At 45.5% G+C, this 13,047-nt stretch overlaps 1 protein-coding gene across 1 annotated transcript in view; it reads left to right on the top strand.

The window, feature by feature from the left end:
- Window positions 1-436: 436 nt before the first annotated feature.
- CIMIP6 (ciliary microtubule inner protein 6) overlaps window positions 437-13,047 on the top strand; it is a 31,396-nt gene continuing 18,785 nt past the window's right edge. Inside the window, exons 1-3 of the mRNA XM_084623068.1 lie at window positions 437-521; window positions 7,345-7,576; window positions 8,707-8,860. Coding sequence (XP_084479194.1) covers window positions 487-521; window positions 7,345-7,576; window positions 8,707-8,860 — 421 coding nt within the window. The 5' untranslated portion in view covers window positions 437-486. The remainder of the gene's footprint in view (window positions 522-7,344; window positions 7,577-8,706; window positions 8,861-13,047) is intronic.

The raw sequence follows: 13,047 nt of genomic DNA, 5'->3' as shown, positions 1-13,047 counted from the left end.
GCAGGCCCGATTCGAACGCCGCCAGCAACGGGGCTGGCCGCAGACCCCGGGCGAGACGGGCTCGGCCAGCCCCTGCCAGAGGAGCCAGCGGGGCGGGGGCTCCCCCGGGGGAGACTCAAGAGCCGCCCTCCCCCCGCGTCTCCTGGCAACCACGCGGCAACAGAACATGCGGGCTGGGGCAGCGGCGCTGCCGCCTTCGGAGTGTCGCCCGCGCGCCCGCTGCCCCTGCGCGCCGCCTCCGCCACCCCCGCGTAGTCCCCGCGCCTGCCTGCTGCGCCGCGCCGCGCCAACGCCTCTTGCTGCCCGCTGCCCGCTCCCGCCCCTTCCCCTCTGCCCCACGCTCTCAAGTGCGTCCACCCTCCCCCCTCTGTCTGCTCTCCGCCCCGCGCTCCTGCCCCCACGTGCCTCCCCTTTACCCCCCCCGCCCCCTCCCCATGCGCACCCCCTCTTCCCCACGGCACCCAGCGCCGGACGCCAGGGGACAGCATGCACTGCAGGAAGAAGGCGCCCCCGCACCCGCTGTAAGTGCTGCCTTTGCTGCGGGCTCTCTGGCTGTGCAAGGCCCAGGCTCTAACCCTTGCAACCTCAGGGGGCCAGCCCTGAGGGACAGTCCCTGCAGAAACCTGGCCCTGAGTGGGTGCTGGAGGAGTTAGCACCTGGTCCTGTGCTATTGGGTGTTGTTCTGCCATGGGCTCAGCACCCTCTGCTCAGGGCCCTGGGGACTGAGCCCTTAACAACCGTCTGTCCCCAGGGCCTGAGGCAGCCAGCCTTCGCTTACCCGAGGAGCCACCATTCCAGCAGTCTTCTGATTGGGAGCCAAGTATTCCTCAAATAAGTAAATACTTGCAGGAATGGGATCTAAGTCTTCAGCTGAACTGCTTGATCTTTCTATCTCACTACACCCTATGCTATGTACCTACAATTGTGTGCACCTTGGGAGGCTGTAGACACATAATGCCACACTGGATCAGATTAATGGTCCATCTAGCCCGGGATCCTTTAGGGAAATGAAGAGATCATGATGTATCCTGTGTCATCCAGTCCCAGCTTCTGGCAGTCAGGTTTAGAGACACCCATAGCATGGGGTTGTGTCCCTGACCATCTTGGCTAACAGCCATTGATAGATCTATCCTTCAGGAACTTACCCAGTTCTTTTTTGAACCTAGTTATGCTTTTGGCCTTCACAACAATCCCTGGCGATGAATTTCACTGGTTAATTGTGTGTGAAGAACTAGTTTCTTATGTTTGTTTTAAAACTTCATTGGGTGACCTCTGGTTCTTGTGTTATGTGAAAGGGTAAACAACACTTCCCTATTCACTTTCTCCACACCCTTCATGATTTTATAGCTGTTTATCATATCTCTCCGTAGTCATTTATTTTCCAAGCAAACACTTCCAGGCTTTTTAATCTCTCCTTATGTGGAAGCTGTTCCATAACTCTAATCATTGTTGTTGCCCCCCTCTATACTTTTTCCAATTCTAATACATCCTTTTTAAGATGGTGCAACCAGAACTGCACACAGTTTTCAAGGTGTTTAGTTTTATATTGTGGCATTACAATACTTTCTGTCTTATTATCTATCCCCCTTCTAATGGTCCCTAGCATTCTGTTCACTTTTTTGACTGCTGCTGCACATTGAGCGGATGTTTTCAGAGAACAATCCATGATACTCCAAGATCTTTCTTCAGTAGTAACAACTAATTTAGACCCATTATTTTATATGCATAGTTGGGATTATGTTTTCTAGTGTGCATTACTTTGCATTTATCAACATTGAATTTCATCTGCCATTTTGTTGCCAGGTCTCCCAGTTCTGTGAAATCTGTTTGGAACTCTTCACAGTCAGCTTAGGACAGGGGCGGGCAAACTTTTTGGCCTGAGGGCTGCATCGGGTTTCTGAAATTGTATGGAGGGCCGGTGAGGGGAGGCTATGCCTCCCCAAACAGCCAGGCATGGTCCAGCCCCTGCCCCCTATCCAACCCCCCCGCTTCTTGCCCCCTGACGGTCCCCCCGGATCTCCTGCCCCATCCAATGCCCCCTGTTCCCTGACAGCCCCCCTGGGGACCCCTGCCCCATCCACCCCCCTGCTCTCTGTCCCCTGACCGCCCCCAGACCCCCCCACCCCTAATTGACCCCTGCCGCCTTATCCAACCCCCACTCCTTCCTGACTGCCCCCCCAGGACCCCTGCCCCCAGTCAACCCCCCTGTTCTCCGCCCTCTGACCAACCTGATCCCTATCCACACCCCCGGCCCCTGACAACCCACCGAACTCCCCTGTCCTCTATCCAACCTCCCTGCCCTCTTATCATGCTGCCTGGAGCACAGGTGGCTGATGGCACGGCAGCACCAGGACAGGCAGCCGCTCCGTGCAGCACAGAGCACCGGGTCAGGCCAGGCTCTGCAGCTGCGCTGCCCCAGGAGTTCGCAGCCCCGCCATCCAGAGCATTGTGCCGGCGGAGCAGTGAGCTGAGGCTGCGGGGGAGGGGGAATAGCAGGGGAGGGGCCAGAGGGCTAGTCTCCTAGGCAGGAGCTCAGGGGCCGGACCGGATGTGGCCCGCGGGCCGTAGTTTTCCCACCTCTGGCTTAGGATGTAAGAATTTTGAGTACTTTAGTATCATCTGCAAACTTTACCACCTCATTGTTTATATCCCCTTTTCCAGATCATTTATGAATGTGTTGAATAGGACCGGTCCCATTACAGATCCTTCCAAGTCCCTGCTATTTACCTCTTTCCGTTGTGAAAACTGATAATTTATTCTTGCCCTTCGTTTCCTATCTTTTAACCAATGACTGATCCATGAAAGGACCTTCCCTCTGACCTCATGACGGCTTACTTTGCTTAAGAGCCTTTGGTGTGGGATCTTATCAAAGGCTTTCTGAAAGTCCAAGTACACTGTATCCACTGGATCACCTTGTCAACAAATTGTCATTTGTGTCTTTCTACTATGTTGAAACCCTCAGAGAATTCTAATAGATTGGTGAGGCATGATGTCTCTTTACAAAATTCATGTTGACTCTTCCCAAACTTAATGCGTTTATCTATGTCTGATAATTCTATTCTTTACTATAGATTCAACTAATTTGCCTGGTACTAAAGTTAGGCTTACCAGCTGTAATTGCCAAGATTGCCTCTGGAGCCTTATTTAAAAATCAGTGTTACATTAGCTATCCTCTAGTCATATGGTACAGAGACTGATTTAAGCGGTAGGTTACATACCACAGTTAGTAGTTCTGCAATTTCTTCAGAACTCTTGGGTCGATGCTATCTAGTACTGGTGACTTATTGCTGTTTAATTTATCCAAAACCTCTTCTACTGATGCCTCTGTCTGGTTCAGTTCCTCAGATTTGTCACCTGAAAACAATGGCTCAGGAGTGGGAGTCTCCTTCACATCGTCTGCAGTGAAGACAAATGCAAAGAATTCCTTTAGCTTCTCTGCAACAGCTTGTCTTCCTTGAGTGCTCCTTTATCTCTTTGACTGTCTCATAGCCCCACTGATTGTTGGCAGGCTGCCTGTTTCTGATGTCCTTACAAAAACTAACAGCAAAAACATTTTTATCTTTTGCTAGTTGCTCTTCGTCCTTTTTTGGCTTACCTAATTATGCTTTTACACTTTCTTAGGTCTTATGGTCCGAAGGTTTATGTTTCTTTTTATTTTCCTCAGTAGGATTTTACTACAATTTTAAAAGGATGTCTTTTTGCCTCTAAACGCCTCTTTCATTCTGCTGCTTAGCCATGGTGGCTTTTTTTTGTGTTATGTTTTTTTTTTTTTTTAATTTGCGGGGGTATACCTTTCATTTGAGCCACTATTATGGTATTTTTAAATAGTTTCCATGCAGCTTGCAGGCATTTCACTCTTCTGACTGTTCCTTTTAATTTCCATTGTTGTATGCAGTGTTGTATCTGTGTTGGTTCCAGGATATTGGAGAGACAAGGTAAGTGAGGTAATATCTTTTATTGGACCAAATTCTGTTGGTGAACAAGACCAGCTTTGAAGCTACACTGAGATCTTCTTCAGGTCTGCAAAAGGTATTCTGGGCCCTGGTGTACACTACAGAATTAGGGCGAGTGTACGCTGGCAATGCTAAAGCACTGCCACAGCACCGCTTTAACGTGGCTTGTGTGGTTGTGGTGCAGCTCTCTCCCAGTGCTCTACAAAACCCACCTCCAAGAGGGCCTTAGCTACCAGCGCTGGGAGCACAGCTCCCAGCGCTGGTGCACTGTCTACACCGGCACTTTACAGCGCTGAAACTTGCTGCGTTCAGGGGAGTGTTTTTTCACACCCCTAAGCGAGAAAGTTGCAGCGCTGTAAATTGCCAGTGTAGACAAGCCCTTAGGTCGACGTAAACTGCCTTGCATTGACTTAGCTGTGTAGTGTCTTCACTAAAATTTCACTCCCACCGACGTAACTTGCCCACTACACTGATTTAATAACGTCACTGCCACAAGAGGTGTACAGTCAATTTTGAAGTAGTTAGACCAGGAGTGGGAAACTATGGTGCATCCGGCCCCCCTGACGTTTTAATCTGGCCCTCAAGCTTCCGTCGGGGAGTGGGGTCCAGGGCGTGCCCTGCTCCAGTGTTCTAGCTGGGGAATGGGATCAGAGGTTGGCCCTGCACCGCGTGGCTCCCGGAAACAGCGGCATGATCCTGCTCCGGCTCCTACACATAGGGGCACCCAGGGGGCTCTGCACACTGCCCCTGCCCCAAGTGCTGTCCCCACAGCTCTTATTGGCCATAGGAACCACAGGGAGCTGCAGGGGTGGCACCTGCGGACAGGGCAGTGTGCAGAGCCACCTGGCTGCACCTCCACCTAGGAGCCTGAGGGGGGACATGCTGCTGCTTGAGGTAAGCGCTGCCTGGAGCCTGTGCCCCAAACGCTCTCCCAAACCCCAACCCCTTGCCCCAGCCCTGATCCCCCTCCCACCCTCTGAACCCCTGTGTCCCAGCCTGGAGCAACCTCCTGCACCCCCAACGCCTTATCCCCAGCCCCACCCCAGAGCCCGCACTCCCAGCTGGACTCCTCCCCCACCCACACCCCAATCCCCAGCCCCTGAACACCTCATTTCTGGCCCCACCTCAGAGCCCGCACTGCAACCCCTAATTTTGTGAGCATTCATGCCCTGCCATACAATTTCCATACCCAGATGTGGCCCTCAGGCCAAAAAGTTTGCCCACCCCTGAGTTAGACTGACATCAACTGTTGCTGGCTTTCAGAAGCTGTCCCACAGTGCCCTACACCGACAATTCAGTCGGTGGAAGTGCTCCGCCTGAGGACGCGCACTGCCAACACAAGAAGCAAAGTGTAGACATGCACAAGTAATGTAATTACTGCAATAACTGTATGCTGGCGTAAATTAGGTTGGTTTATTTTTGTAGTGTAGACTTGCCCTGAGCATCACAGCTAAATACAAGGTGGAACAGATTGTTTAGCATCGGTAGTTAGTACATATTCCAAGGGACCATTCAAGATGAAGTTATTCGGCCACTCCACTTTGAATGGTCCCTTAGAATACATGCTGTCTACCTATGCTAAACAATCTGTTTCACCTTGTATTAGCTATGATGCTCACCTTTCCCAGACCAGAAGAAGAGCTCTGTATAGCTCAAAATCTTCTCTCTCTCTCACCAACAGAAGTTGGTCCAATAAAAGATATTACCTCACCTACCTTGTCTCTCTAATATCCTGGGATATCCTGCCAAGTGCTGCTACAGGTAAAAGTCACTTTTTCTTTGGTAACTTTTCCAGTCCAACAAAATATCTTGAAATAAAGACTATTGTATTAGTGAACAGAAATGACGTTGAACATAAAATGAGATTGTAAACTCTTCAGAGAGCTGAAGTCAATGGAAAAATGTCATTTGTGTCTTTCTACTATGTGTTTGTACAGCTTCCCTACAATAGGGTCCTCATCCTGATCAGGCCTCTAGGCATTACCATCATGCTAATACTTTTGTATTCAAACATTAATAATAAAGTTATCTTGTCAGAGACAAGGCTCCTCAATGACTCCTTACTTGTTAATTGCTCTGAATCCAGCAATTATTAGTATGAGATAAGTGATTGATATCCATTGTTAGTATTATGTGGTGGATTATTTCCTGTTAATGACTTGACGCTATTGCATAAATAAGAAATTTCTTCCTATGGTCTATGGATAAGTTTGGTTCTGAGGAAGGCCCTTTTTGTGGAAACACTAGCTATACCTTTTATGTTAATTATCAGTTCTATTTATTTATTTTTCTAATAAAGTATTTATTCACTTTATTCATTATTCACATAGAAATACTTCTGAGATGGTCTGTTTTTTTTTAATTGGGGTGCTGTTTTCTTTGTAATTTTGAATATTTAACTACTTATTCCATTTTATGAAATGGAGACAAGCCTGAATGAGAGATTGCAGGAGAAATTTTATTGAGTGTCATTAATGTGCAAATGATATTGTCAGCTGTGATCAGAGATAACGTCCCCGAAGGCAGAGTATAAAGACAGGAGTAGGAGACTAAGAACAGATCCCTTGGGGACACCAGCTGAGAGAGGATGTAGGAAAAAAAGGTTATTATCCTAGTATGATGTGAAAGATTTATTAGATAAGTTGGAAGAAACGCATTGGAGATCCAGTCAGAAAAAACATATGTGCCAAGGTGATGGAGATGTGAGGGATCCACAGTGTCAAAAGGAGCTAATAAGTCAAAGAAGATAAGAAGAAAAGTGAGATATTAGGAATTAGCTACAAGTAAGTCATTAATAATTCTAGGGAGGATTGTGTTGGTAGAATGTCCAGGGCAAAAACTGGATTTTGAAGGATCAGGAATAGAATGCTGGGCATTGTGAGGAAGAATTTGAGACACTGCAGCCCAGCCCAAGAATTTAGAATGTGAAATGGTCTTGAGCTCTCATTGTCAAGGAAGATACATCCATAAGTCTGATATAAGTTTATTTAAAGGGGATCAGAGTCCTGGGATGCCAACTCACATTGTAACAGCCCAGTCAGCAGAAGCTATTTGTACAGCCTCATCCTGATTTCACCTACACAGGTATTTATCATGAGTAACACCAGTGAAGAGAGTAGATATGTTAGTGCAAAAGTAGCGAGAGAGATTCTAATCAGGACGTAGGGTTAAACTCTGCTGTCCTTTATGACCATGTGAATGAAGAGTAACTCCATTGAAATCAGTTTTATTCTGGATTTGGAAAGTAGTGAGTGAAATCAGAATCAGGCCAACTAAGTTCTTAGCAGGTATTTTATTATCCTCTTCTATGTGATATAACTATTATACTATCAAAAAATATTGGTATATGTGTATGGAAATAATCATCTCTTTGTCATGTTATGTCTTTCAGCCCAAATACTTATAGAATATTTAATATTGATATACCAGAAGTAAACATGAAAATAGAAAAGGTCAATGGTGAATATCTACCTAAAAAGAATAAACAGTCTTTCCAGCACTCATATTTACCAGAGTGGCGCAATAATCCCCAACCACGTTATGCAAAATTAATTAACACCAACGTAAGGTTCTTAAATGAACCAATATACTATATGGAAACAGAAGGCACAATGGCTAAAAAGGTAGGACCATTTTGCATTATCTTTCAAATTAAGGTCATATTCTAAATAATATGTACATGTATGTTGTATAAAAGAACTCCATTAACTAATGCGAAGGATCTGAATGAACCCCTCACTAGTAAGGAAATAGAGTATTACACCTTAAAATCTCTGCTTAACTTACTCTTTTGTGCCTAGGTTTTGCAGCATATATGCCATGTAAAATCATCCACTGTGTGAGGATATTTGTATTAGCCAGGCACAAAGAGGCAAGTTAGCTAAACTCTGATTGTACTTGCTTTGTAAGTTTAAGTCATATTCTTGGATTTACTTTAGCACACTGTAGTTTGTAATTTAATTTGATTCTTTTTGTGTACTAGTATGAAAAGAGAACAGTGATTCTTAGAAAGGGTGTTTGTATATCACATTTCTGTGGCTACATCTACACTTGTGGCGGCATGCAGAGTGCAGACACTGCATGCCCAGCTAGCGCAGGTATAAATAGCAGTATAGACAGTGAGACATGGCTTAGAGCAGGGGTCTCAAACACGCGGCCCATGGACCACATGTGGCCTGCAGAGTTATTTGCTGCAGCCCGCCAAGCTCCCCATCCCCACCCCCCTGGAGTTATTTCCTGTGGCCGCCAAGATCCCCTCACCCCCGCCCACAGCGTGCCGCATCCCAGCTCCTCTGCCTACCTCCAGGAGCTTCCCGCCACCAAACAGCTGTTTGGTGGTGCTTAGCGCTTTCCAGGAGGGAGGGGGGAGGAGTGGGGAGCTGTATGCTCAGGGGAGGAGGTGGGGCAGGGGCGGGGGGAGACTCCATGCTCGGAGCCTTTCTCTGTTGCTTCCCACTTGCAGGAGCCTTTCCTTGACACAGTGGGGGGTGAGAGAGAAGAATTTCAGTGCAGGACAGAAGAAGAAGGGGGAGAAAGATGCTGGATGTCAATGGGGTCATATCAATCAAACTTCAGACTCGGCTGATTTTCTCCTATTTAAGAGTCAGAATGTGCTAAGCAATAGTGGAAGTAGGTGGGGGAGTTGAAAACTTGTGGAGGACTGAAAGAAGTTTAGAGAAGCATTCTATCGGTACTTGCTTTATTACCTAAGTGTTTGGATAGACATACATTTTTCTTCCCTTTGACTTTAAAGCATCATTGGTGGCCAAGTGGGGAACCATGTGTATATCATTATAGTCCACCTTACGACAGACAAAGCACTCAAAGAAATGATTTCCAGAAGCCAACCTGTACATTGTCTTCTCCAACTAAATACAGCAGTAAACTACAGCCTTCCTGTGGAATAGGTAAGAACCTCTAGGGAAGCTCCCCTCTCCCTCCCTTCCCCCCCCCCCCCCCGGCCAAGTCAGGTGTAGTTTTTCTCTATATTCAGAATAAACAAATACAGGTAGTTCAGGTATTTTTGTATGGGATCTTTTGCTGTCTGACTTTGGATCAAGTTTTGATCTCCGTTGCACCAGTGTATATTTGGAGTAACTCCATTAAAGTCTGTTGAGTTAGTCTGGATTTACAGCGATGCAACTAAGAGCTGAGTCTCTATCTAACTATCCATCCATATTTCTTGCACTTATCATTATGATGTCTGAACACTTGGTAAATGTCCATTTAATAACAACCACTGTATATAATGCATACAAATACTTGCTATTGGCTCCCCCTCTTCTTCAGTTTGCAAACAAATTCTTTCAGATTATACAAATTATGGAAATGTCTAATTTTTAAATATAGCTGGGAACTGAATTGCAAACAGTCCTTGAACTATTCCCATCAGTTGCAAATGTATTTGGTATTCATAATTGTTCTCCAGATATTTTGGATGAATACTTTGATCAGAAAGAAGCTGTTTGCTCTGACTATTCTCCCTTTGTTTTGTGGTTGGTCACCTAAGTGGTGGTCTTTCTACTCATTGAATGTTCTTTTGTTAAAAAGGTTCAGTCAAGTCAAGAGTGAATAAGATTGAAAATTGTTTGAGTTGTGCCCCAAAACAGGTGTAAAGTAACTCCCTTACCTTTCCTCCAGCTGTGTTGTAGAACAAAGTAATAAAAGGAAGCCTTCACCAAATTTGTTAAAACGGCCCAAGTGGGAGCTGAACTTCCATCATGCAGTGTTATAATAGTGACTGGAACTTCAGGATTCTTACCCTCCATAAAATCAAAGAGAGGCATGAGGCAACCAGCAGTACGCATATATGTGGTAAGGGCCTGGAGCGAGCTAACTGGCCATGATATCTGCATTAGTAATACTCGCATGCCTGGATCTCTCTGCATGCTCTGTAGAACTGGGTACCAGCAAGCAGAGATGCCTTCATGCTACTGTGATTAAAGTCACTTATTTTTACTGTGATAATTCATGCAATAGCAGCTGCATTTTCTGATTCCATACATATTTCTTCTAAGGGGGCAACTGGTCCTCAGACCAACACCCTTGTTGGATATGCCAGGATCGAAGGGATTGCTGCTTACCACTTTATGGTATCCAAGAATACTGCAATGAGAAGAACTTAGCAGCAGTCATGAAGAATAGTAGTGTCCATGTACTACTGATGAGTTGCATGGTTCTACACCAAAAAATGATTGATCACTTTAGTGACTATTTAAATGTCAGAAAACCTGACAGAATGAAACAAAGCATTTTCTGTTTAACAACCCAGCATTTTTCTTCTACCAACATTGGTACAGTTAGTGAAATGATATCACTGAAATAAAAATATATGGCCCAGATGCTCTGCTGTACTGAGTTCCCACATGCCAACAGCGAGCCTGGACATGGACAATTTTTAACATGTGGCAAGGGGACTACCCAGTTGGAGAGTTTAACTGGTTCCTGTTCTCTATGCAGCCTGAGCAGCACAAAGGGAGTAGAACAGGCCGGAGAATCTTAGGTTTATGTAGTGCTGAAAAACTCCAAAGCATTGTAGATATTATATGCATAGGCATCACTTCTCTACCTGGCATTAAAAATGGGAACAGGGGCAAGCACAGCTTCCCTTCTCTCTCAAAAGCAGAGGAAAAATTCCCTCTCTTTGGTTTAGCTTGAGGCAGTGTTGCTCACTTGGGGCTCGCTCTCCTCTTTGGTTGGTGAGGGGGACTCAGTCAGCAGGAGAATCTGAAGTCAGAGCAGTAGAAGCTGGTAGTTGGCTGGGCAGAATCTGGTGCTCCCAATCTTTTTGGCAGCCCATGTAGTAGCAACAGCACCTGAGGGAAGAAGGTGTCCCAGTTCCCTATAAAAAGAACGGAGGACTTGTGGCACCTTAGAGACTAACAAATTTATTAGAACATAAAGGTTACAGTGTATAGTTTAGCTTGTGTGATGGAATATCTGAGAACAGAGTCTCTGCTGCATATAGCTTCTTCTGAGAGCTGAGGACTGTCGGGGAGCCATTTAGAGCTCTCCCCAGCACAAGTTAGAAGCAGCCAGGGGAGCTGCTCAGATTTGCACCACCCAACTATGATTCCCCATGACTAGCTGGAGACTGCTTGAGCTTCCCAGCCCAAGGCCGGGAACTTGTGGGAATTTTCTGCTCCCAGGTGGCAAAGGCACCGGATCAGGACAGAGAATCTGCCCCATTGCATTAGCAAAACACTAAAACAACTTATACTTTGTTCAGTTCCAAGTGGTATTGTCCAAACGCAAATATTAAATGAAAAATGAAGGGTTTTTTTTATTATTAAGATACTCAACTCTTAAGTGTAAGAAAAACAACTAAAGGCAACAGAGCTTAGATTAAATGTTTGATTGTGGGTCCTGCTTCATCTGCTTTTTGTCTCTCCAAAGTGGCCCTAAGTTTGGTGGGTCTGGTCCTTGGAAAATCTCCCCTCTGAGGTCATTGGGTGGGGCAGAGCTGCTACAGCAGCTCCTGTGTAACTCTCTCATCCCCAGCTGCCAGTGTGGGGAGGGGGCATAATTGGAGCCCAGGAATGTGATTGCGGTTCCCCTGTGTGCTGGTGATCCCCAGATGCTGTAACAGCTCCTTGGGGCCATTGGTAGCTGGCACAAGTTAGAGTAGCCTCAGTCTACAATAAGCTTTGCCAAGGGCCCAGCATAACAGTCCCAGGATCAAAGGAGTGTAAAGGGCACCATTGTGCCCCCTCTGTCCCTTCAGTTGCACTGAGTATTGCTCATCTGCAACTGAAGGTCTGGCCCTGAAAGACGGATACAATAACTAGTCTATAAGAATGTTCATTCCAATTAAATCTTTTCATCTAATCATTCGTTCATCAACCCACTTAATTAGCCATGGACTCTGGTATTTCAGCTATGCTATGCCTTGCCAAAAATGAAAGTGTTCTTTGTGTAGTACGCCACCCAACAACTGTCTGGCTGCTATCCCTGTAAAATCAACAAATATTTCTCATGAAACAGAGCTGTGTCTACTGGAAAACAATTATTCACTTCTGTTTTTTTTAAACCAAGATGAGTTAAAGGCCATATTCTTTTCATCCTGTGCAGTCAGCATTTGATATATCAAATGCAAGTTGGCTTCTCAGCTCTCTTTCAGGTTTCATTTGACTCATGACACACACGTCATATACACAGAGAAATCACATTTGCTAGAATGTGGTTTGGTAATACATCAGAGAGGTAGCCGGGTTAGTCTATATCCACAAAAACAACAACAATGAGGAGTCTGGTGGCACCGTAAAGACTAACAGATTTATTTGGGCATAAGCTTCTTCCATGCATCTGAAGAAGTGCGGTTTTTTACCCACTAAAGCTTATGCCCAAATAAATCTGTTAGTCTTTACAGTGCCACCAGACTCCTCATTGTTTGGTAATATAATCTCTCTATTAAAAGAGGTAGATTTGTAAGATTGAAAATGATGCATTTTAATAGCATAAATGAAATAGTACAGTAAGTTGGAGGTAGTGATGAGTCAAATCTGCAAACCACATCTCATGTGGTATAAATGGGCCTGGCTCCGTTGGTTTTAATTGATCTGCAGTAATTTACATAGTCTCTGGAGCTGGCCCTCTACAACCAAACCAAGGAATACACTGAGATAATCATGCTCTGTTTTTACCAACAAAGTGCCTGATTTTGCAACCCCTACTCTCATTGGGTAGGAATTTCTTGCTCACTTCAATGGTAGTAGTCTTATGAGTAAGTGCTGGCCAACGTGAATAAGGTTTGCAGAATCTAGCCTGTAAATGTTTATTGACAAGTTTATTTTAAGCAGTGACTTCTGTAGAGGAAAACACAGGGGGGTTAATTCTCCAAGAAGTATAGGACAGATTAGCTGTATGGATCCCACTGAGGTAAAGACCCCTTTTTGCCACTGTGAAAACAGTCATCCATGGCTGGACATCAGCTTAGGCAGTATACGTATTAAAAACTTTTCTGTGTTAACAGAGTTACCAAAAGATAGATTCAAAGCATTTGTCAGACATGACAGGGCACTCTGCCTATTTTGGTCATGCAGCACATTCTTTCCTATTACTGTTCTGGGGGCTTAATCCTGCACTTAGATGTGCT

Source organism: Lepidochelys olivacea, assembly GCF_965140295.1.
Source record: "Lepidochelys olivacea isolate rLepOli2 genome assembly, chromosome: 3".
Classification (NCBI taxonomy): domain Eukaryota; kingdom Metazoa; phylum Chordata; order Testudines; family Cheloniidae; genus Lepidochelys; species Lepidochelys olivacea.
The sequence above is the reverse complement of the archived record's forward strand: the minus strand, read 5'-3'. Positions and strand labels throughout refer to the sequence as shown.